At 42.2% G+C, this 25,429-nt stretch overlaps 1 protein-coding gene across 1 annotated transcript in view; it reads right to left on the reverse strand.

The window, feature by feature from the left end:
- The window catches only part of jak2b (Janus kinase 2b), a 32,539-nt gene extending 16,600 nt beyond the window's left edge, over window positions 1-15,939 (reverse strand). Inside the window, exons 1-12 of the mRNA XM_033619893.2 lie at window positions 15,386-15,939; window positions 12,981-13,217; window positions 12,207-12,330; window positions 11,995-12,112; window positions 9,321-9,466; window positions 7,318-7,609; window positions 6,880-6,999; window positions 6,463-6,620; window positions 5,929-6,040; window positions 4,826-5,012; window positions 2,478-2,602; window positions 2,158-2,289 (exon numbers count right to left, since the gene is read on the reverse strand). Of these exons, the coding sequence (XP_033475784.1) occupies window positions 2,158-2,289; window positions 2,478-2,602; window positions 4,826-5,012; window positions 5,929-6,040; window positions 6,463-6,620; window positions 6,880-6,999; window positions 7,318-7,609; window positions 9,321-9,466; window positions 11,995-12,112; window positions 12,207-12,330; window positions 12,981-13,185 (1,719 nt within the window). The 5' untranslated portion in view covers window positions 13,186-13,217; window positions 15,386-15,939. The remainder of the gene's footprint in view (window positions 1-2,157; window positions 2,290-2,477; window positions 2,603-4,825; window positions 5,013-5,928; window positions 6,041-6,462; window positions 6,621-6,879; window positions 7,000-7,317; window positions 7,610-9,320; window positions 9,467-11,994; window positions 12,113-12,206; window positions 12,331-12,980; window positions 13,218-15,385) is intronic.
- Between the last annotated feature and the right edge of the window lie 9,490 nt (window positions 15,940-25,429).

Consider the following 25,429-nt stretch of genomic DNA (forward strand, 5'->3'; position numbering starts at 1 on the left):
TCGTCATGCATCTTCGGTTACTGGGCAAGCTGACGGCCGTGTCGACGGCCATTCCTTCTGGCCTGTTGTCATTGCGCCCCCTCCAAATGTGGCTGCAGGGGAAACGTGCTGATCCGGTCAGACAACAAGGCTGTTGTCTCCCAGATCAACCATCAGGGGGGCACCAAGTTGGTGCGACTGTTAAGTATGTCCCGGCGCCTGTTTACATGGGCCGCTCCCCGTCTGTCCAGCCTGTGGGCTGTGTGGCTGTCCAGCGACCAGAATCGGGTGGCGGACTTCCTTTCCCGACACAAGCCTCCTCCAGGGGAATGGAGGCTTCATCCGGAGGTCGTGGGGATGATCTGGGGCATTTTTGCCTCGAGGGAGTCAACTCATTGTCCCCTCTGGTTCTCCTGGACAGAGGGGGACGGTCCTCTGGGACGGGATGCCCTGGGGCACGAGTGGCCCGATGGCCTCCTGTATGCCTTTCCGCCATTGCCTCTGATCCTCCCGACGCTGCAGCGGGTCCTTCAACAGGGCCACCGTCTCCTCCTGGTGGCCCTGTTCTGGCCGGGGAGGATTTGGTTTCCACTGCTGCGGAGGCTTTGCTGCGGCTCACCATGGCGTCTCCCAGAGAGGACGGATCTCCTGTCACAGCTGGGGGGTCGGATCCCGACCCCTGCCGTCTCCAGCTTTGGGTCTGGCCACTGCAGGGCCCGACCCGCTCCTGACTGCTTGCACTGAGTCAGTCAGGTGCACCTTTTCGCATGTTCGTGCACCATCCACCCACCTCCAGTATGAGTGCAAGTGGAGGAGGTTCTCTGCCTGGTGTGCAGGCAGGGGGGAGGATCCCGCCTCTTGTACGGTGGCCATCATTCTGGAGTTTCTCCAGTCTCTCTTGGAGGACGGTGGCACTCCTTCCACCTTGAGGGTGTATGTGGCGGCAATTTCATCGCGACATGTTTTGGTTGAGAATGCCACCGTGGGGTGCCAGCGGTTGGTGTCTTCTTTTCTCAGGGGGGCACTGAGGCTGCGGCCTCCGGTGGCCCCCAGGGTTCCGGCATGGGATCTCTCCCTGGTGCTGGATGTCCTGTCTTCCTCGCCCTTTAGCCCAGGCTGATCTTAAGTGGTTGTCAATGAAGACAGCCTTTCTCTTTGCTGTCACATCAGCAAAGCGGGTTGGGGAGCTGCATGCTCTCTCTGTCAGTGAGTCCTGCCTGCGTTGGGGGCCGGATGGTTCGTGCGTGACTCTCTGGACGAACGTTGCATTCCTGCCAAAGGTGCTGCCACGCAACCATCTCAACCGGCCGATTCATCTGGCTCAGTTCGACCCCCCGTCGGCCGACTGTGGAGCACAGTTGTTGTGTCCTGTACGGACCCTGGCTACTTACCTCAATGCCACTGCGCCTGTGCGACGAACAGACCAATTGTTTGTGTGCTATGGGGGTCATAACAGAGGTTGTGCCCTCTCTAAACAGCGCCTGTCACATTGGATTGTGGATACCATCTCCTATGCTTACAGGGTCACTGGTCGTCCGTTGCCAGCCGGGGTCAGGTGCCATTTGACGCGGGGGGTCTCCACGTCCTGGGCTGCTCTGAGGGGTGTTTCACTGGAAGACATCTGTGCTGCGGCTTCTTGGGCGTCGCCTTCCACGTTCCATCGCTTTTATCACCTCAATGTTGCTGCTCCCCACCCGTTGGGCGTGGTCCTCCGCCACAGGACTTCTGATCAGTGAGGTAGGTCTGGGGGATTCTTCGTGACGTTGTTGGTATGTGTCATCCAGTGCTTATGCACCGCCTCTGGCGGTCAGTAGGGACGAAATACTACGGTCACTCTGAATCCTCGCGCGCTCGCGAGCAGATTTTGGGAACAGATCACCTGCTGACACTGGAAGATATAGCCTCCCGGAGTTCATGCAGGGGTCACGGGTGACATTGTTGATATTCGTACTCGACATGCGCTAGCGCGGGCGGAGTTATCCAGTGCTTGTGCACCGCCTCTGGCGGTCATCCAGGACTCATAGAACCGTAGTTACCATTGTAACTTTCCTTTTCAGCCTAAATGCTCTGTAGGTAAATCTCCTTTAACTTTCAATATGTTTTACTCTTTGTGTTTTTACCAATAACCACATTCCCCCTGCAAATAAAACAATGTGCACAGCTCTTGAAGCCACAGACCTCAGAGTAGTTCCTGTGGGCCTTGTCCAGGACTTTCATGACAACTTCAGTTTGGTGGAGTCCATAATCTCCCAGCTCTTTGCGCACCCCTTTGAAGATCTTGGTAAATGTCCCTTGGCCAAGACTCTCCATCTGAAAGGAAGACCATTATGACAGTTTTAATTAAACAATCATGAAAATTCAATTCTAACCCTTAACAGGTGCTTATTTTTTATTTAATTCAGAGCATGACTTGATGGTAAGATGCACATGTACAGAATTATTAGACAGATGAGGGAACACAGACTTATGACAGTCTTGAAAATGCAAACTAAGCTTACAAATTCCAGATCTTCTTTCCTGATCTTGTGAAAAACCATCTGACTGATGTTGTGTCGATGTAGAGACGGAGACAGAGGCAATTCGGAGCCCTTATTGTTCCTGCACACGAGTAGGCAGGACTTTTCTGTTGGTAAAAAGACAAGAATCTTATGTTAAATTTTGACGAAAACATTTATGGTTTCCTAAACTGAATCTCATCAATGTCAGAGTCCAGCTGACGGAGAAACTTGAGAAACGATAATGTGAGTCAGACATGGAGTGTGTGGCATGTTGAAACTCTGCATTTCTTCATCAATTTCTGTGGAAATGAAGACACATTATCAAATTCCCAGCACAGACCAGTTCTGGTTTAATTACGTCATTTGATTTTTTTTTTTTTTTGCTTATATGCGACTCAGATCTGTTTTGTCATGACAGTGTGAACAGCACAAATGGAATATGATCTTTTCAATTCTAATTTGTGCCACTTATGTGTACATTGCTTTAGATTGACATTTATTAAAATTCAGCACTAGTGGGAGTCTTGTGAGGAGGTGCTGACAGGTGCCTTTGACATCAGTTTCAGTGAAGCCACTCACATAATCCCACCAGATACACCTCCATACAGAAGTAGCAGTCATTGCTCCACAAGGCACCATAATTAAAAATCTCTCTCTTCTTCCTCATCCTTATAATCTGCTAGTGAATTTGCTGGCTTCTGCTGCACATCAACTTATAAATGAAACCAGACAGCATGCTGCATGTGACATCAGTTATTCTTTTGCCTGTGTGAGTCAGTTCTGGACTGCGACCAGTCCACACTGATATTTGATGTTTGCCACATTTGATAATGTGTTAATGTGAACAGCCAAACAAAAAAATTGGATCTGAGCAGTAAATTCAAATTGAGCACTAAGGTTTGTAGTGTGAACGTAGCCTTTGAGTCATCGAGGCTGTAAATTTGTACCCCATGTATCACATTTTGGAAAATGAACACTTCATCTCAGTATTGATGGATGGTCAGAGTTCTGCCTTTACTTAAAACTCATATCATATTAGGGTGTGCCACATGAACGTTATCATCTGCAGGACTAGGGGTCGATAACGATTACGATTCAGGGGCTACGATTCGATTATAAAACGATTATTGATGCATCTTTAATTTATGTATATTGATCCACTTTTTCACAACACACATTTCTTTTTGTCTCACTGAATAAGCATTCAACACTTGCAATTTTTAAAATCAGTGCATTTGTAATAAGAAACAGTTGAATTCATTTCCATTATATTTTATTAAACATATAAATGGAAATGCGTGCAAACTGAAAAGTTACAACTTCGTTGTACGGAACCAAAGGTAACAACAGGTATCTTAAATCACAAGATAAAATGTGCAGTTAACTTAGAGTAACAAATGATTCGGTGGCGACAGGCGTCCATGCATCACATGTAACTGCGTTCCTACCTGCCTGCCTTCAACAGCGAGGCCATGACTTCTGTTTTGGTTTGATGGTAGAGTGTCGGGATGGCCGTGTCGGTGAAATGGCATCGGGATGGGATGGTGTATCTGGGCTCCAATGTATGTAGCAGTGCTCGAAATCCCTGATTTTCCACGACGGAATAAGGACGCAAATCCTTGGCAATAAATGCCGCGATGGCCTTCGTAATTCGATTCGCCTTTTCAGATGAGGGTGGCAGCTTTCTAATTGCTTCCTCGATTGTTCTCTGGGCGGTAGCGCCACTAGTAGCCGCAGCAACAACAGCCTGCCGTCTCCCTGTCTCCTCCGTCAGGTGGAATCGAGTTACATGGCTTCTCATGTTTGTTATGTTGCCAAAGTATTTTATTTTAGCACGACACAGCTTACATATAACGTGGCTCTTGTCCAGTTCTCTTCCGCCGTCAACGTTGTAGAAGTCGAAGTATTTCCACACGTCTGCTTTTAAATTAGAAGGAGCTGTTCGGATCTCACGGCGAGGTGGGTGGCGATCCCAAAGTGTCCCGGAGATGACGCGTACCGCATTTCTTAGTTCCGCATCATTTAGAACCTTCTGTATTACTCTAATTAATCGAAATTTGGACGTTTGTGAATCGATTCAGATTTGTCCACGTCCGAATCGCGATGCATCTAAGAATCGGAAATTTCCCCCACCCCTATGCAGGACAGTTGATTACTTCTTTGGGTGAGAGAGAGTCCAAACTGCTGTCTCTGTATTAAGCAGCAAATAACATCATAATACTTTAATTATACTATCATTAATCTTGCAGAAAATAATGGTTTTTATACGACACACATTTGCACACACAGCCTTTGCGAAAGTTTACTGATCTTTCACATTCAATAAATGCAGACTCTGCTAGTCTTACCTTTGGATTTAGGTGGACAGCACTTGCTGAACTGGAAAATGACGCTGTCAGAGCGCACAGTTTCTTTTTGGTAGCAGCTGAGAAGCTCCTGCAAGCTGCTGAAGTTTCTTTTGGTTCCACTGAGGTTAAATTCCCCGCTGGCAGACCTGGTTATCTGGCAGTGCTTGTATTCTACCGCATTATACACCTGAAGGAGCAGACACAGAGAGGATGCATTTAATTTCAGTTTCAGTCATGGAATAAACAATAATGTGACAACACCAAGTCTGACTTTGCGTGAGATGCTAGTCAGAGTGGACTGAGTTCTGCAATGAAAAGAATAAAACAAGAAGCTCTTGAATTATGCATTACTTTATACGAGGCGTTACATGGTACAGCTTGGAACTGAACCTCTCAAGCCAGCACAAAACAGTGGTCAGATGCTTCAGCCTTGTTTAATACCACAAAAGCATCAGATCAAAAAAGCCACTGTGTTGCTGTGGCATGCTGTTACGTTACAGGTACCACAATGAAATAAAAAACATGGAGTTCAGTTCAGGAATGCTCATCAAACACAAAGATGCTGCACTGCAGTTTATACTCTAATTTGAGGCAGGATTGCACAACTATACACCAATGTAATGCTACAAGGTAGTCTGCCTTGTTTGTCTCGTAGACATTGAGCCACAATCAACTTTTTTCGCCGGGGCCCTCTGTGTTGACGTCATTAAAATGAGGAGGCTGTGATTTTGGACACAGAGTTATTGTCGGTCTGAGTGTTGCCATGATCTTGTTTACTTATCCTTCGATCAGATACTTCCTGATTTAAATTTTAAAATCAGCAACGACAGCTAAGTAACATACTAAAAGACGTTTTGGTGTTGCTACTGAAAAAAAAAAAGAAACTGTACAGCTGTACAGTGTAAACATACTTTCGAATGTGCCCAGCCTGAGTCTCATATACCAAGACCACAACAGAGACACAAACACAGCTGATAACAAAAAAAGTCCATAGCAAGAACCTCTATCATAGATTTGTGCAACACAAAACAGGGGAACTTTTTACTGTATTTCAATCATTACTCTGCTCCATGTCATTGATACACTGCAGCAGTGTTACCTACCTCAACAGGGAAAGTGAGAAAATACTTGTTGAAGTCTTTCGGGCTACATCTCAAAATGTACAATCCTCGCTTGTTTCCACACCTCTGAAGCCGGCTGATGGCAAACTCCATTCTGCAAAAACAAAATGCAGAACAGCCATCGCTGGTTATTGACCCACATCTCTGCCGAGAAATACACTTTTACCTGCAAGGAAATGTCACGAATACCAACCACCTGAGGAATACTTGTAAAGTCTGGCAGCAATTTTGAAATAGAGATGATGTACAATATTCTGCCTGTGTAAGAATTTTGTAATTACAGTGACAATTTTCATTGCTGCCAGCACAGAGATATCTGGTGCTGAAACATGGAAAGTGGAAGAACAAGGAGTGTCAATAAAATATTAATATAATTCAAAGCTGTGCAAATTTAAACTTGATTTTGTGCCAATCACTGTGAAAGGTTGGTTCAGTTTTTCAGTTATTTTAGAAAGTGACCACTCTCATTAATGCCATTGGTAAAATAGAAATTAAACTTTGTGACTGTTCACTTACGAGATGGGGCCATGGCAATGTGAAGTGATGGCTTCCACCAGCCTCGGGGGAGCCACTTCTTTACAAAGGTAGTGATGTGCGTCTGTAGTCAGCCGATAGTATCCATCAATGAGGGACACAAAGGAGAGCGCTTCAGAGAGGCTGGGAAACTCCAGCTCCTGAAACACACAAAAAAACACTTTCAGACATGATGTGTGAACTTCATTCATTCTCCAACTGTTATATTCCTTGTTCCACCGAGAGCTCATTAGGAAACTAAACACTTCTAAATCTTTGGCTAAAGTTTTTCAACTTTTACAGCCCGATCTGAGATGGCAAACCCATGTCACTGAAACTGGCCGCACACGGTGGTCAAAAAACTAGTTTCCATGCCTGGTTACAACAGAGTAGAAACAGACGTTCAGCAAGTGACATTACCAGATTCTTGCCATCTTGTTTGTTGATGGTGACCACCCGACTCTCTGCAGCACCCTCCTTGCTGGCCTGTTTGATGCTGATGTCAGTGACGTCAGGGAAGTCACACAAGGTCTGCAGCTCCTGGACGAACAGCAGAAGAAACAAACGTTTGTGATATTATCATCAGCAATTCCTCCGAAGGAATGAAATCAACAAAGAACTCATCCAACTGACAAATGTCTGTATAGCTCCCTTATTTCCTTTTGTGACATGTTTTTATTTAGATAGTTTGTGGGTGACATTTTAGGGTCTTAGGGACTGATGATCCGAGCAGTGATGTTCATGTGTTGCCTTTTATGTTGGTGATCCAGGAACTAAAGGCCTTCTTTAAAAATGTGCTCAAAACACATCACTTGGCAAAACAGAACAACTCTTACTGACAGCACTCGTGACACCGACCTGGTCAGAATCTTTCAGCTTCTCTCGACACCACTGGATGCCAATGTCTGCTGCCACAAGGATGACGAGCTGTCCACTGGACTGGTCCCTGACCTGGAAGGTCTCTGTGTAGAAGGCCTTCTCCAGAGACTCCATGCTGATGAGATACTTGAGCTTGAGGTCGCGCGCTGTGGTCCGACACTGACTGAACTGCTGGATGAAGTGCTTGAAGCGGAAACGGATCCGCTTGCGCGTCAAGAAATTGCAGTCCTGGATCTGAGCTCTCATGTCCTTTGGCAGGAAGGACTTGTAGCTAGAAGTAAGCAAGAGGGATTTTTTTTAATTATAAGCATAAATCCTTTTGTTTAAAATGTTGTATTGCTTATGCATTTAAAAAAAAACACAACTATTTTTATCAGAGAAAGTGATCTTAAATTGAAATATGTAATGCTTATCATTTCAAAGGTACACTGTGCAGGAATTGTTGGTCATAATTTGTAAACAATATCACCAGTTAAAGTGAAAGTGAAAGTCAACCCCAGGTTCAGTTTCTTTTGCAATATTTTGTTTTTTGTCACTGTCTGGTTTTTTGCTGTTTCCTCTAAGATGCTTGCTGCTTACGGTCTTGCATCTGCTCTTTACTTTTTTATGTACGCTGTGCCATCTAACATCCTAAACACAGAAAATAAGTAGAAAATAAGAAAATACAGCCAAAAGGTAGAGTCTCTGCAGATACATACACTGCCAGATACACTTCTAGTGGGTCATAAGTGATGACTGAGAGGGATTACTATTTTGAGTTTATATATTGTTTTTTTTTTTGTTTTTTTTTTAGCAAAATCCTGCATTGTGCATCTTTAAAGCTGCGGCACTGTGTTAAACATTTAACAAGACATGTACAGAGAAGTAGAGATTAGAATTTGAACATTTAAGTTCCTCACAAACTTTTGTGTGAAAAAAGAACTTAATCTAACACTACGGAAGTCACTAGTACTGGTCTCTTTAATCTCAAAGTTTTTTTTAGTTCAAAAAGTACTGAAATTGGGAAAAATGTGTTTGTAGCACAGAAAATCAAAAACTGTCAATTTCTGAAAGTTAGCATTGAATGCCTTGTCATATTCTTAGTTTTGTTTACTTGTTCTCTGATCAGATATTTCCTGATTCAAGGCATAACTTTATGACTTTTATCTTGGCAAAGTTCTTGTACAGCTGTTTCTGTTAAAACAAGTAGCTGATATAAACTGTAGTCAGTAATCTCTAAGGCTAAGACTTTCCGACTTGGAATTATGTCAGTCGAATCCGGTTTGATTGTATAATACGAATATTAAATTATTCATTCCTTCAGTTTCATATCGAGTTCGCTGTCATCCTGCGGCACATACAGGGTGACGGCAACGTACCCATAATATAGTAAACAAGCCAAGCTAGCCCTCTGAGCTAATGTGTGCCAATCATGGCTGGAAATGTGCAACATTTATTGCAGACACCAGATATCAAACAAACACCTCAACTGAATTGTATCAAGTTGCTCTGAGCTGTAAATTCACCACTTTTCAGCAGTTGGCTGAAGATAACGTTATCTCTGAACCTGACAGGGCAAAGCCTCTCCTCCTGCATGCAGCTGCTGCTGTCTCATTCACACTCAACCATGGTCCACGGCCGTCTGTAGCGGAGAGCAGCGTCAAAGCGAGGAACGCTAACCATGCAGCTTAACATGGAAAGCAAAACGTCCTCTAAAGTGTGCACACTGACTGACAAAAAAAAAAAAAAGAAAGACTGCTCGACTTGAAGAATCTAAGTCGACTGAGGGGTCTGCGACTGATGACTGGAATCTTCAATGATCAGGTAGAAGTCCTAATATTCCAAGTATTCAAAGTAATGTATTTTTTTTGTGTCAGTGCAAAACATCAGTTAATGTTTTGGCACCAAACACACCATTAGATTAATTGGTGCTTAGCAGGTGATCATTTCACATAATTCCCCAAGAATCAGACCAAAAGCAGCTTTCGTTTTTTCACCCGTACCTTATCGTGTGGTAGATGTCCAGTGGTGACGTCTGTCTCTCTTTGGCTGTTCTTGTCATATCGAGCACAGCCATACCGAGGCACTCTTCTTGAGTCTCGTGAGAGTTGGGGATCTTCACCAAGCCGTTGACAAAGTCATTCCTCCACTGCACACAGAGAGTAGTTTGTTTTTGTTGTTGTACTAGTTAACCTCCAACTGGCGAATGTAGAGACAAGCTTCCCCTCTAAAGTCACAATAGCCTCACTTAATCACAAACACAGTGGCTCAGATGTAGATTAGACTTGGAGGAATTTAACATATCCTTCAAACAGCAAAACACAACATCTGTCCAGTGTGAATGTGAGCATGTGTAATGGCTTAATGGCTACATACACACAGTGTGCCTCACCCTCAAGTGACCTGCTGCAGCAGTGCTTCCCTTCTCCCTTTCAGGTTTGTCCCGTGCCACCAGGGCAGATTTCCACAAGCATAATTCCACATAATCCTTCAGTTCACTCAGGGTTCAGCTCCACTCATAATACTAGCTCCAGTTACCTGGATTTACCTACAGTATACTATACACCTCGTTTCTATTGCAGTGTGGTTTGTACAAATCCTGTCTTGACTGAGGGCATGCAGGGCTCTTATGATACATCTGAAGAAGCCTTTACTGTCCTTTTCTCATCCTGTCCTGCACAGATATTGTATAAGTGGTACTTCTACAATATCCGCAACACATAGACAGACAGACAGACAGACAGACAAACACACACATCTCTGCTTTCCTTTGACCAAAAACACAAAACACATACTGAAGCAGCCAACAGAGACGTGTACTCCATTCAAACACATAAAACCAGAGGGGTTGTCTAAGGCTTTAAGCCAATGGGCCAATGGGCACATTCACACCAAGATAGATATTGCCCGAAACAACCACTGACCAGGAAGAAAAAAAGCATGAGGAAGAAGAAAACCTGACTCATCGATTGGCCATTGGAAATCCATTGTGGGTAGCCACAAGCAACTATGATATATAGTCCTCTGACCATACATCAATAAGCGCTTGCACGTCCTCACTACTCCACGTCTGCCCACGAGACATTTTCCAACTTTTTCTACTAGCTCATGCTGTTGGCTTTGTTTTTTCTACCCAAAATGCACTGTGCTCTACATCACTTCCTCTCTTTGGTTTGCTGGATAGTCCATTTGCATTTCCCACTGTAAGCGAACCGCACCAGGATTTACTTGCAAGTGAACCGAGACCCCCAGTGTTCAAGCGGACCAGGGTTTGCTCGTTTGGTCCACACCAGAGTTCGAATGAGCGTTCACACCACTCAAAACGCACCAAACTATCCGTGCAAGCTGACCAGGGTTCGTTTAAAGCGGACCAAATAGCGCCAGTGTGAATGTGTCCAATATGTCCCCAAAACATGCAGTTTTTGGTCCTGTTTGCTAATGACCACAGTTAGGGCTGCACGATACAAGTACAAAATGGGATAACATTGTTGAATATCGCAATAACGACATCACTTACAACACATAAACAGATATTAAGTGTACTCAGTTCTGCCTTTCTTTCTGGTGCTTTTAGTAAACTGCTAAAATACAACACATTAATTGTTGAATTTAAAAAGAAAACTGAAAGAAAATTCTTCCCGATATTCTTTAATTGATCAAATTAAACATTGAACTGAACACAAAAGGCATCAATTAAAAAAGAGTGACAGTTACATTTTACAGTGCAGTTTTCTATTGATACTCTCAACTAACTCAAAAAATCCACGAGTGCAATATCACAGTCTTTTCTGACGTGTTTATTGTGCAAGTTGACATGGCAATTCCAATAAAAACAATGATATATTGTGCAGCCCTAACTACAGCGCCCAGCTTTTTTAAGTAAATCCTTTCTTTAATGGCAGTTTATATTGTAACGCATTTTTGAAAATGTACGTCTTAAGTAATACCCGATGGGCTTGAGGAAGACAAAGTAAGACAAACCTGAAAATGTTCAAAGTTTGGAAGGTGCAGGGCGGCTTTCTGTTAGTGACATCCTGATTGTAACCTTTTTAATCAGTGTTGCTTTTTCCTGGTTTTAAAAGATGCATTACAGTAAAGTTATGTAGTTCTCTGAACTTACCAGACTGTTACAGCTGTTATATTATTTGTCTTTACCCACTTTATCATCATATCAACATCACTAATGATCATTAAAAATTTCATTGTGTAAATATTTTGTGAAAGCATCACAACATCAATATCAAGGTCAAAAAATTATCATTTAATATTCTCCTTGTTGCCCAATCCTACTTTTAATATTTAGAAACTTCCCTTCACGTGGTTCTGCCTGCTAGCTGCAACCCTGCTCCCAAAGAGTTGCCTTTCACATGAGATCTATAACTGCACGCACTGAAAGCGTCAGTTCTCTTGTTGGTGCCATCTGTTTAGATGTGTGGCTGTCATTTTAAAGCACAGACTACAGTGTGTTGCCTGACTGAAATGCTTCTCACCAAAGACATCCATGGACAATATATAAAATAATAAATAATGTGCAGCCCCTAATTTGCAATCTAACAAAGTGACGTAACTGCATTTGTTAAGGATATGACCTGTTATGTCTAATCTACAACACTGGGTAATTACAACATGCTCTTGAATAGTTTTGTTTAACTGACCCACATATACAAAAGGTCTCACCTGAGCAAAGAGGTATGACATTACGTAATCATCAAGGACAGGGCTTTCTGACCCCTTGGTGACCCCATATCGATACGCCCGAGACGCTCCACCACTGTACCAGCCAGGGAAGTAGTACCTGTGGTTAACAGAAATGAAGAAAATGCAGTGAGTCATGAGAGATTTTAAATTTTCAATCTGGGAAAATTCTTCAGAGGCAATGCAGAAGCCACCTTATTCTGAAAAACACATCTTCGGAAGCCAGTTCATCAAGCTGAAAGATGTGGTTGGGTGAAAACCACAAGCGGTCGCACTCTCGGAAGAGACCAAAGAGGTTGCAGTACAGAGGTGATATACCTTAAGCAGACAGAGAATGCAAAACCACATTATGTTCTGTAAACTTGCACTCCATTCATTATGAAACAAGTACAGTGCAGGTTAGCTGGCTTGATCTAAATCAATATTCTTTGTTTATTCATACAAATAAAGTGGACAAACAAATGACTACAGAAACTGTCAACATAGGGGTACATTAGAATTATTCTTACGGACACACATGAGAAAACTCTGTTTCTAGTACAAACACAGGTGACCGAAAGGTCCATAAAGATTGTCTAAAATGTCAGTTGTGTTTGGTTTATCATCAAACACACAACATGCGATTCCAACAACATGCAGGTTAGTCTAACCTCCCCTGAACGGCCCTGCTGTGTGTATTAGTTGCATCATACTTTTATTGACTCTTTAGAAAATTGTACCTCAGCGCAAAAAAAAAAAGAAGCCAAGCAAAGCAAAGCTACGCCATTTTTGCTTATCCTTTAACAGAGTAAATAAGCTAAAAAAATTGTGAATAAGGCACTGAAAACACTGAGCAAGTCAACGATTTTTCTGCTGATAGGTTTCACTGTGGCCTCTTGATAACCTTATCTCAGGACCTATGCCCCAAGTTACAGCACAACACGTGAATGGGGGTGCATTGTGTAGGCTTGCACGGCTGGAGTACTCACTGCACGCCTTGGCTGCATCTATACACAGCTCCTCTGCCACATATTCTCCAGGCGGGTAGCTGAGGAAGCTGCAGTCGGCCCCTCCTTGGCTGCTGTGATAAAAATGAAGCTTCAGAACAGCAGCGGCTGGCCTTGTGTCTGAAGATTCCCGATGGGCGGTCCCATTTTGGTGCACCGCGGGGCATGTGTCAGTCACAGTGTCCATGGCTGGCAGGGAGGCCACCAACAACACGCAACCTTCAAAGAGATACGTGCTAAAAGTCAGTGGAAAGAATAGTAGCCCCCCTCTTTTTTTTTTTTTTTTAGGCAAAGTGTTACGAATTTAACATCGTGATCAGCAAGGTTACATGGGCTCCACTGTTGCATAAACTGTTATCAAAATTCTATCATTACATAAAGCTGCACTGCAAAGAAACCATTGTCTGTAAAAGGGTTATAAAATCTGTAAATCTAATTCAAAAATAGGGCAACTCACAGTGAGCGTTATAAAATACAATCAGAGATGTTTCACTGTAAATGGAGGATTGAGATTTTTAACCAGGCTGCATCACATTTTGTAATGTAGCTGATCAAATTTCAAATATATCATTAGTAACTTTGGTTTAAATGGACAGAAATCCATACACAACTCTTATTGGGAGATGCACACATTTTGAACTCAGCTCAGGCAAAGTAGAGTAATCAAATTCCCTCGTCCAGACAGCTACTAATAAGCTCACCCTGCTACCCTTTCCTCACAGATAGTTTTATATCAGACTGAGGGCTGGTGTTGTATTCCTTACACGACCATAATCTAATATACATCAGCTACACCACTGCTAGGGTCGTGTCCTCGTATTTATGTGCAACCATAATTTATTTTTACTATCAAAAATGTTTGGCATGGGTATATTTTAACAAGCAGGAGACCGCAATGACTGAACAAGTCATGAACTGCCATAATCATACATATTATACCAACTATTTGTTTTCCTTTTTTTTATGTTACATCACTGATGTGGACGTAATTAGGATGTTTTCCCGGCAGAAAAACAGAACGATTGTGAGACAAGGTGACTTAAAAGTACAAATCCAGACTTCTATCTGCATGGAGCAGACTGTCCTCAAAAACTGACTATTTGTTTAAGAGGAACACCTCTGGGGGAGCCACCAACAGGTCTATGCACCTCTGAGGAAGCACAGGTTTCTATGGCCGACATAGGCACAGACACTGTGCAAACAAAAATTGTTGTCAAAGTACTTCACCAGTTGCACCAAGAGAATATAACATCCAGATTTGCAAAGCTGAGGCTATAATCACTGCCAAAGCCGCCCCCCTGCATATATTGAGAGGAGGGGGCGGTGAGTACTAATGCCATTCATTTAGCTGCATTTCATAGTCACGCTACATTTGGATCAATTTGTGGATTTGTTTTCCTTTTCCTTGGTTTAAAGTTGTGAAACATCTGAACACAAACGTCAGGGGTGAATATAATTATTGTCATTATTTATCAGCTCAATCCACTCATGGTGTCATCTATAAAATGTCAGGAATATGGTGGCAAACACCCACCACAATCTTAAAAGAGACTCAAAAAGAGAGGGTTAATTCACAGCAAATTAAAACAAAGAAAAGATGCAAATTCATTTGAGGAACTGAAAATACTTAAAGGTCTGCATTGTGACAGATGCATGACTTAAACTAAACCAGTCATCGTAACTGTAAGCAATTTCTTGTCATCTCACTACCTCTTTAATGGACTAATTAGTTTGGATCCTATATATATGTTTATGTCTGGGAGCAGGGAAACAATACACTTAAATATCAAGCATGCTGTTTGGATCAATGACATTTCGCATAGAAAATGAGAAAGAGGATATGGCACCTAAGACATTTGTGGAATTGGTATATTCTGCCAACCTCTGCAAAACAACACAAAGGATGCCTGGCAGTATGCCTCTTGTCATTTACACTAAGTGTCTCCCATGAAGCTCCAGGAGCACAAAATAAGTGCATAGCTGTATCTTAAATTGGGACAATTACAAAACTGAATAGTGTCAGGAGTAAAGGAAAGCATGCAACAGTTTCTGGACACCGTTCAGCGCTCACTTATAGGCTGTTATGTAAAGTCACAAATTATAAACTGGTAGTAAAGTGGACATATTCACTCAGATATCAGAAACTTGGCTGCAGAACAAACTCATCAAGGCCGTTGCGTGCTCCCTTTAGCTAACATTATAGCTTCAATAGATTAACTTAACGCTACGAGGCTCACAGACCCACCTCCGTGTCAGTTAGCTACCATACAAACAGCACGCACATCCATGTCAGCAACTTGCCCAACAGCCGTTTAAGTATTACATTAGCGCACTTACGTAAATCAGATAAAGCTGTCAATGACTTATTAATGAGTGTAAACACTTACTTTTGTAGAAGAGCCAGCCGTGCGGCTAGCTAGCTAGCTAGCTGCTAGCTTCCTAGGCCAGCGCTGCAGCCAGGACGAGCGACAGTTGACAGCTACGGCCAGACACCGCTGCTTCACTTCTTTAAAAACCACCACTCAGACTACAGCCCAAATTACAACAACTTATTTTACGGTAGAAATCCATCTGGTGATATTCTTATTTCCATGTCGCACTTAGCTGGCTAACCTGCGACATGAACCACCTCCGGTCAGCCCAGCGTTACCCATCTCACTCCAGAGGAACTTTAGCCGTCTAACGTTATCTTGTCAATCTTATAACTTAAGCTAATGCTAGCTAAAACCACGTCGTGCTCGGTTACAAATTGGTCCAATAGCACGGGATTCGTCTGCAGGCGACCATCTTCTTGTGGCAGAAACTGTTGCTTTGGTCGTACAGCGACATTTACATTGTTGACATCTTGTCAACTGAATGGCTTCAACTCTGACAAGGTGGCTAGTTTGTCAGTGGCAGCTCGAGTCGGTCAACAAACCAGCCTCTCCCACCATACTAATGCTGCGTTCATGGGCTGTCGGAGATGTCAGAATTTCCGACAGCAGGAATGCCAATTGTATAAGTGTTCCAAATTTCACCAGTAAAATACTTAAACAGTGTTGGAATATACTTACATTATGAAGTAAAACAATCAATGTACTTGTACTTTACTATTTCAATTTTATGTATCATTATACTTCTACCCCACTACATCTCAGAGGCAAATATTGCACTTTTTACACCTCTACATTTGCCTTACAGCTTTAGTTACTTTTCAGATTACATTTTTCATAACTTACTGTCCATTGAAAACTATGTATCTCCAAATTTGATGATTTTGGATGTGAATGTTTATGATAAAATGAAGGACTGAGTGTTGCTTGACTAAATTCTCCCACTTCTTGAGCTAAATAAACCATTTAAAAACAGCTGTTTTCCAAAAAAGCTGATATTTCCTCACCACAAACATAATGATCTTACATAATATGATGCACTGCTGGATAGTTTAATCTACAGCAGTGCATATAAAGTAGTTAAAATAGGCATAATCTCAAACATCCACAGCAGTACAATGCAACATACACATTAATACAACAGTAAAAATATTTTAAAAAACATCATATACAATCATAAAACACTGACAGGGACCGTTTTACTGCACAATACTATTACTTCTAATGCTTTAAGTACACTTTACAGATACTTACTTTTTACTTGTGTACAGTTTATCTTGTATCTTGGCTCTGCCTTCCTTATGCTCTTTCTTACTTCTCCATCTAAGTAACCTCAGACAGCACTATTACTCCCACTCACAGTCTCACACAGTATGTGCATCAGGGATTGTAACATCTAGTCCTAAACTGAACTTCTTTTTTTACTTGTTTACAGTTTGACTTGTACATTGAAACTGTGTGTACATAATGTTTGTGCTTGTTGTGTTTATGTTAGCCCTGTTGTCCTTGTTTATAGCTGTATGTTCCTGTTTATGTTTCCTGTTCTTGATTTGTGTGCACTTGTATGTGTACACACCTTTGGTGAATAAAGCTGATTTTGATTCTGAGTTCTGTAAAAGTACAGCATGTAAAACATGCCTGAATACCTATAAACTGCTGACAGAGTGAAAACCATCTTTTTGCCTCTTATGGTATTTAATCAAATATGCACACAATTTGCAATTGTGCAAAATTATGTAACTATGCACAGAAATCCAGGCCAAGTTAGGTTTAATACTGTATGTTGGTCTTAAAAGCCAGTGGTTAAAAAGTAAGTGTTTCCATTGGCAAAACTACACATTGGGTAATGATTTTATAACCTGTCACTGAACTTGTGCACATAAATCGCCTAGTTTGAGGTTATCTGGAATAATCAGAGATTGTTTTCCCCTCTCAGAGCACATCTGCTTTCTCCCACATATACATTTGCACCTACAGTTGGATTTATTGAATCTATGCCTTGTTATACAACAGCAGCATCTTCACACTAAATCAGTCCCTTGGCTTGAGAGCCAAGCAGCACCCACTCCCCCACTCCAAAAGTACAATTAAACACCAGTTGCACAGAGTACTGCGCAGTTATACAAGGGAACAGGCTGAACACAATATAATAAAGACTTTTTACATGAAATGAAATACAGCGTAACAGATTTGAAACAATTATACTTTAGTGGAGCTGATTAAATTTGTCAGATGGGGTTTTGATTTCATTCTATAATAATATTTTGGAGCTGACATTGCTTGTTTTGCCTTTAATTTGTCCCCTTTTCTCACCGTTTTAACATTTGATTCCTTTGTCGCCGTTGTTGTTTGCCATATTAATCATGGTTAGGACTGGTTTACCCTCACAGACATATACCTGCAAAACTGGTGCTCTCAAAGTGTAACTTTCACATCTATTAGGCCAACAGTGATGAAAACATTGAACAAGGACCCAAATAATAATTTAGATATGTGGAAAAAGGAACAACTTGGTATTCAGGTGACTTAGTGGTTGGGGGAACCCGCAGTGAAGACAAGAGTTGAGCCTTTGGGAGGAAGTATGCTGAGTGAGTGATAGGGCATCTTCACGGTGCTTACCCAGGCATTGCTGTTACCTCTCCCCCCGAAAAATGGTCCGCCCATTACAGCCCACTGATTATAGATTGCTGCTCTCACTCATCTCCCCATGAAACACCTGGAGGGAATAATGAGAGATCATTAGGGACACCAAGCATCCTCTGAGCCCAGAGCAGTTTGCATTTAAATATGTATTTAGCTACACTGTCAAAAGTCAATGTTGTGTTTCCTATAACACTCCTAGTATGATTGTCATCCACTGACTGCACCTGAACATTAGCAGGGCTTTGCTCACATTCGGCACAAGAGCATTATTGAGGTTGATCCCTGATGTTGTGTGATAAAGTCTGGCCAGCCCATTCTAACAGTGCAGGAAAAACTTGATATCAAGGCTCTGTGCTAGACAGTAAGGTTCATCACACCCAACTGGGAGAACTTTTCATTTACTGACCTCATTTTCTGCATGTGGGCATTGTTTTGTTGAAACAGGAAGTGGCCCTCCTCCCTTGACTGTTGGCACAGAGTTGGAAGCTTGTTTTTGTCCACAACAGTGGTTGCCAATCAGGGGGTCAAGACCCTTACAAGGTTTGTTTTCAAGAACCTCTCTTTATATATAAATTTATATATATAGAGAGAGATTTTATAGATACAATATATAGATTTTGGTTCATATTGACATGATAGCATCACACAGTTGCTGCAGATTTGTCAACTGCACATCCCAAAGGTGCTCTATTGGATTGAGATCTGGTGACTGTGGAGGCCACTGGAGTACAGTGAACTCGTTGTCATGTTCAAGAAACCAATCTGAGATGATTTGAGCTTTGTGACATGGTGCGTTATCCTGCTGGAAGTAGCCATCAGAAGATGGGTACACTGTGGTCATAAAGGGATGGACACGGTCAGCAACAATACTCAGGTAGGCTGTGGTGTTTAAACCATGCTCAGTTGGTACTAAGAGGCCCAAAGTGTGCCAAGAAAATACCCCCCACACCATTACACCACCAGCCTGAATGTTGTTTACACTTAATTCTGACCCTACCATCTGAATGTGCCATTCATTTTTCCAGTATTATTTTGCCCAATTTTGGTGAGCTGGTGTTAATTGTCGCCTCAGTTTCCTGTTCTCAGCTGACAGGAGTGGCAGTATATATATCATATATCTCCAGTCAGACGATAACCGCATGTGATCCTTTTGGCACCAAGACCTAGGAAAAAAATTAACTATTTGTATGGTTTTGCTTGCAGAGAATCACCACAGGCGTTCTTCGACATAGTGCAACATGTGATTGGCCCGATACTGAAGCAGCTACAACCCATACAGCCTGTGGTGTGAAGCTGACTGCAGTGAATTTGACGAAGTTGGCAGTTTAGCTTGTCGAAATGCTACCAAAACATTCAAGAGTATAGCTACACGACATGCCACTCCGTTCAAACGATGGGTATCGAATGAAGAAGGGAGAAAAAAGTACATGAAGTACCTCAAGGGTACTGGTAAAACCTTTAAAACAATACGCTGCCCTTATATACTGTAATTTCTCCATGCCTTTGTACAGTATAAGAGCAACTGTAACATACCCCAGTGTCCCCTGGGGGATCAATTAAATCTTCTGATTTTATCTGATCTGATCTGAAAAGAAGAGTCACAGTCTGCAGCCACACTGGCAGCTCTGTGAGGCTGTACTTAGGTTCAACAGTTCAACTAAATGCTCACGTCAGCATGTTAATGTTCTCTCAGTGCCAGTGCTAATATGCACAGATTTAAAACTGTGACCACATAATGGTGCTAGATTGAAAGTCAGGGGATCACTGAAGTACGTTACAGTCATCCTGAGAAGGACATGAATGTTGGTATCAATTTTAATGACACCCTGTCAATAGTTGTGGAGATATTTAACATAAAATAATGAATGCCAGCCTCATGGTGGCACAAGAGGAAAAAGTCAGGGGTTCACCAAACTCAGTGGGCCTCATCCTCTTAAAACCACGAATGTCTGTTGAGAATTTCATGGCCACATATCCATTAGTTGTTGAGATATTTTAGTGTGGGACTGACCGACATTGCTGACCTAGAGCCTAAACTACAGGGATAACTTATTGAGATGAAACAACCAATACACATACATGTTACAGCTTTGTTTGTAGCATTAAGATTTTCCTTCATGGCTAGCTAGATAGCTCAACAGATAGATTAGAAGCTGCTGCAAGGCAAACATTTGTATCCCCTGGTGAAACCCATGGCCAAGCACCTGATACACACACACTTTGATGAATAAAGGCATGAGGAGAGTCCTGGGGCATTCAGGTGACACTTGTCTTTGCTGCTGCTACACACACACACACCTACACACACACTGACAAAATGTCTTAAGGATGTCCTCAGGTGACAGCACTCATGCATGCCCACACACACACTCATACAGGAACAGGAGAGTCTGTTCTGCTCCAACACTTTATCCCTCTAGTGGATCTAAAACAGCATCACAGCCGGGTTGCCCACGGCAGACAGAGGAGATGGAGGGAGAGAAATGAGACAATAAGAGAGCGGGAGGCAGGCAGGGGAGGGAGGAAACGAAAGCACGGGAGGGACATAGAGGAAGAAGAACAAGCGGAGGAACCGAAAGAGCCAAAGACAAAACAAGGGTGGGGAAGAAAGGGAAGTTATAGGAGGGGAGGCAGGGGAGAAGGGCTTGAAGAGAGAGCAGAGGAAAAAGTTGTCATTCATCAAAATTATTATTATTCTACTCAGTTTGGTCTTAACTTTTTAATTAATATTTACTGGTGATGGTGTTTTTTGCATTTTTATCTGATCCAGACAATCTAATAGTTGCTCTGCTATAACTTATCCTATTTTAATAACAAGATATATTTCACTGATCAATAACTCAGAACAACATGGCTTGCTTTTTAAGCTTCAGATTTCCTCCCCTAGTTACAGCACTGATTATGATCTACACAAAAAGTAGCTTTAAAGATATAAATTAGTATATCTTTTTTGGCATTTTCACCGCTAATAGATAAGATTATTTGTAAGTTAATTATCAACCATGACTTACATTGATTTCATGAATAAGAATGTTTTTCTTGCATGCCTCCACGATAAATGTAGAATCCAAAAACTGAGAAAATGCTTGATGCATTAAAGTCATAGGAGTCCGTGTTTAAGAGCAAAACTGCATGACAACATCTAGTAACAAACTCTCACATAACTTGTGCAGTATAAATATTATTCATCCAGTTGTATGCTCATCACATATCGACGTTTGGTTGATTCCACGTCCACATACAATGTGCAATATACCCTGGGTGCTTTGGTTGTTGACGTTCTAGGATATCATTTTATGTTCTGCCTGTTACATACATTGTCTGTTTTCAAAATACATGTTTGTTTTCACAAGTATTTTAGTGTTTACATAGAGTGTCAACACAGCACTGCAAATTAGGCAACAAAAGCATGTGGTTGGGTTTAGGAAAAAAGAGCAGGGTTTGGCTTTATAATCTTATGGGACACGAACACCACTCTCCCGGGTGAAAGTTTTTGTTTGTTGGATACGTCCACCACCCCTTCCAACCACCCTACTCAGACTTTCACCACCTTAACTTTCGTTCTTGTCCCGTTGTGTTTCCCTGACGCTGCCGGCCATTGTTTAACTAAAACGGCAACTGGCTGCGTATCACGCTGACGTTAAAAGATGTTTTTTTTCTTTGGTGTCTGATGTCAGAAGTCGCTGCCCAAGCACTGGATTTTGACGACTTTTGAGACCTGGTTGGCTCAGTACTTCCCAAACAGAAAGCCCATTCCAAGGGGGAACTGAGCTAAAAGTGAAACTTATCTATGCTCTCTTCAAAGCCAGACTCCATTGACAAAAACAGTAATTTTACCTTGCTGAACACAGACTGCTGATCTACCGCTGCCTGGATCTGTTAGTTAGTTAGGGGGCGATCACACAGAAATGAGACGCTAGAGACGCAGACGCTTCAAAGACACTTGAAACGCTGGAAGCGCTTATTCAATGTGCGCTAGCTACTGGTGTCTGATGCTGAAAAAGTAAAAAAAAAAAGAAGTAACTTTTCAGCATCTACGTGCGTCTAAAAACATGCATCTAAAAAGAAGCGTCTACAAAAACGTGCGTCTAAAAAGACGCCGGAAAAACGCCCGTCTAAAAAGACGCCTGACGCGCCATATCATAGGAAAACAATGGTTTTACTGGTGTCGCGTTTCTGGCGTTTCATCTCGGCTTGATCGCTCCCTTAGTGTTATTACGTGACTTTGGTGTTTTAAAGGTTTAGTTCAGGTTCAGCAAAGTTAAACAATTACACAAACAAACCACCAATTGGGTAGACCAGAAGACCAGCAGCTCCCATGTTCAGCGTTGTCTGGCTTTGAAGGCAGCATCGGTAAGTTCTGCTCTCAGTTCAGTTTTGAATACTAAGGGTTTCTTGGAAATGCATGTGTTTGGGAAGTATTGAGTATAGGACTGGATAAATGAGACATGGGTAACTCATGATGAGTTGTGTTTAGTTTAGCTGTTGTGAGACCCTTTTACTTCAATTCATCAATAAGTTTTGCATTCTCCATTCACTGCAGGCCTGCAAAACGGATTTTTTTTTGACAAGAATTCAATGTAAAAGGGGGTGAGTAATTGATACACAAGTGGCCATTTGGGGGTGAAGTATTGCTTTAATATCTCATTGTATGAGCTATATTATCAGAGATTTATTAGACATTTGGTGCAAATGTGTTTTCTAACAAATTTGATAGAGTTTTCCCAAACTAAAAAGAGTCCAATCCCCAGTCAGTGGTTTCTGACTTTCATAATGTAACAAAACTATACCTTTACAGACACCACAGCCTGAAAAATCACCATCTACAGGATTCACCACTAGATGGAGCTACGTGTACACAACTTGCATAAAGGAGAAAATTGTCAAGAAAGGAAGACATAAAGAAAATTTAAAAAAAGAAAAGAACATGGAGTGAAGAGGAGTACAATGAGAAAAAAGAGAGTGCGGAAATGAAATGAAAAATAAAAAGAACAGTGGTGGAAATGTTTTTCTTCTGGTCCCTGGTGGTTTGAACAGAGTCTCCAAAGGCTTTCCATGCCTGAAACTCACCACCTGCGCCTCCCTCTCTCCCAGCCAAACACACACACACACACACACCCACACCCACACACACACACGGCACCGTATCTACCACAGAAAAAGTCATTACCTGCAGTTCATCATTCTGTGTAGCAAGTAGCAAGCAAGGCAAAGGAGAACAACTGCTCTTCAAGGATGAACTAATTTCTTTATCTTTTTTAAAAAAGCAATCACTGCGAAGAGAACGTGGCAGCGGGGCATCTGGATCTTCATTGTCGAAACCCGAGTTGTTGGATAAAAGCTTTACAGAGTGATGACAAATGAAGCTGAAAAGTTTTTACTGATTCCAGACGTGTTTCAAATGTGTATAATGACAACAATATGAATCAGTTCATCATAAATCAAACTGTTGTTCCTCTTCAGGAAATTACAGTCGCTTCTGAAGAATAACGAAGTTGGGGAAACTGTTGCCTGACCTTATTTTTCTCAGTAACACTTTACATGACAGTGACTTTCATCCTGCATATGGATGTGAATATTAACAGACGAAAAGAGACTCTTGGTTGAATTTTGTATTTTAAGTATCAAAACTTTGTATTAATTTTTCATTAATGCTCTTTCCTACCTGCAAATCGTTTTTTTGTGCTGGAACTGTTGGTTGGTGGTATGGCTCTGTTCTGAGGCTGCTCTGCCTCTCCTTGGGCCTACGCAGGAAGCCTCTCCCACGCGCCTAAGTAGAAAGCATAAGGTGGAGAGAGCACACCTCTCTGCCCTTCCATGCGCCTGCCTGGAAAGCCATAAGACAGAGAGAGCACACCTGTCTGCCCTTCCATGTGCAAATGAGGAAGGCCTGACGTAGAGAGACCAAACCTCCCTGCCCCTCCATGCGCCTACATGGAAAGCTTAAGGCAGGGAGAGCAGCTGCAAAGACCCCTCAGGAACAGAACAGAGCAGCATCAATGACAAACAGAAATGACACTGATAAGTCAGACACAACATGAAAAGGAGGAGCTGGGGTGAGTGATGTCACAGTGGCTACGTCTATCATTTTTATACAGTCTGTGCTTGAAACTAGCAATTGATACCATAAACTCTTTGGGGAAATGTTGACTGAGGCAGCAAATCAAGTGAGAAGTTGGGGCATTTTTCATAGACTTGTACACAGTCTGACTTCTTTTTGCAACCAGTGGTGTCACCTCCTGCTGACCAAAGAATACAGGTTTAAGGCACTTCCACACTGGCTTCACTTTTCAGGCCCGCGGACAATCCCTTGGGTGAACCAAGAGATGACTCTGCTATAAGCCCCCAGGAGCAGTGCTGGGCTGTGTGATCATTTTTACCTCATAGTCAAAAGATGCAGATCGGATGACGCTGACTGGCCCAGAAAACGTCTAAAAGACAGAAACACCACTCTTAAAGGATAAAGTGTAAGCAGTTGGCCGGGTTTCGCTGACTCCAAAGATCACACAGAAAAGTAGTTGTGTTACAGAAATGTATAATTGATGAGAGAAAACATTGTTCCAAAAAAGATATACTTTTTTTTATCCATGATAATGTCAACCACAGCTTAGTGTGGACTGGGACATAATCTCATCTATCTTTACCTGTCTCTCTGCACATCTCTCTTTCACACACACATTTGTACTCCTATCCTTACCTAACTTTAACCTTATTTGCACCTTAACCCACCCAAACACCCAAAACATCCTCACTCTCTAAAAAAATGTCCTCACTCTCAAGGTCTACAATTCAGATCGGTCCTCACAGAGGTATAAGCACACAAACACACAAACACACATATAGATGCACACGATACCCAATACCTGAAACGTCTCGCTCAGGCCGAGCTGGGAAGCACAATTATGAGTAGCTGCCTTCTTGACCTTCTATCTGCCAACCGATCAAATTGAAGGATGATTATCATATGAGCGATAAGCTCCTTAAAGCACTTTTTTATAACTTTGTCTTTTTCCCTCTGACTGTTTGTCTTTTTCTTTTCTGTACACTGATATCTTTATCTCTGTGCTCTGCTCTCTCTCTGTCTACATATATATATACGTATATATATATTTTTATATCTCTCTCTGTCTCACTTGCTCTTTCCTTCCTTCCGGTAAAACGGCTCCCAAACTTTTACTTGGAAATGTCATATCACAGTTGATCTTATCCATCATGGTCATGCAAGAACTGCATTTCAACACTAACTTTCTCAGCTGATTTGTGACAAAAAAAAAACCTGAACAGAGCAGGTGTTATGTGATGCAGTACATTGCTGAGTCATGCTGAAAATACATTATGCCTCCCACTGAGGACAGTGAGGTCACGCCCTTGTATTTTTGTAACGTGGGAGCTTTAGCCAACTGGATAATTAGATTC

Source organism: Epinephelus lanceolatus, chromosome 9 (assembly GCF_041903045.1).
Source record: "Epinephelus lanceolatus isolate andai-2023 chromosome 9, ASM4190304v1, whole genome shotgun sequence".
Lineage (NCBI taxonomy): Eukaryota > Metazoa > Chordata > Actinopteri > Perciformes > Serranidae > Epinephelus > Epinephelus lanceolatus.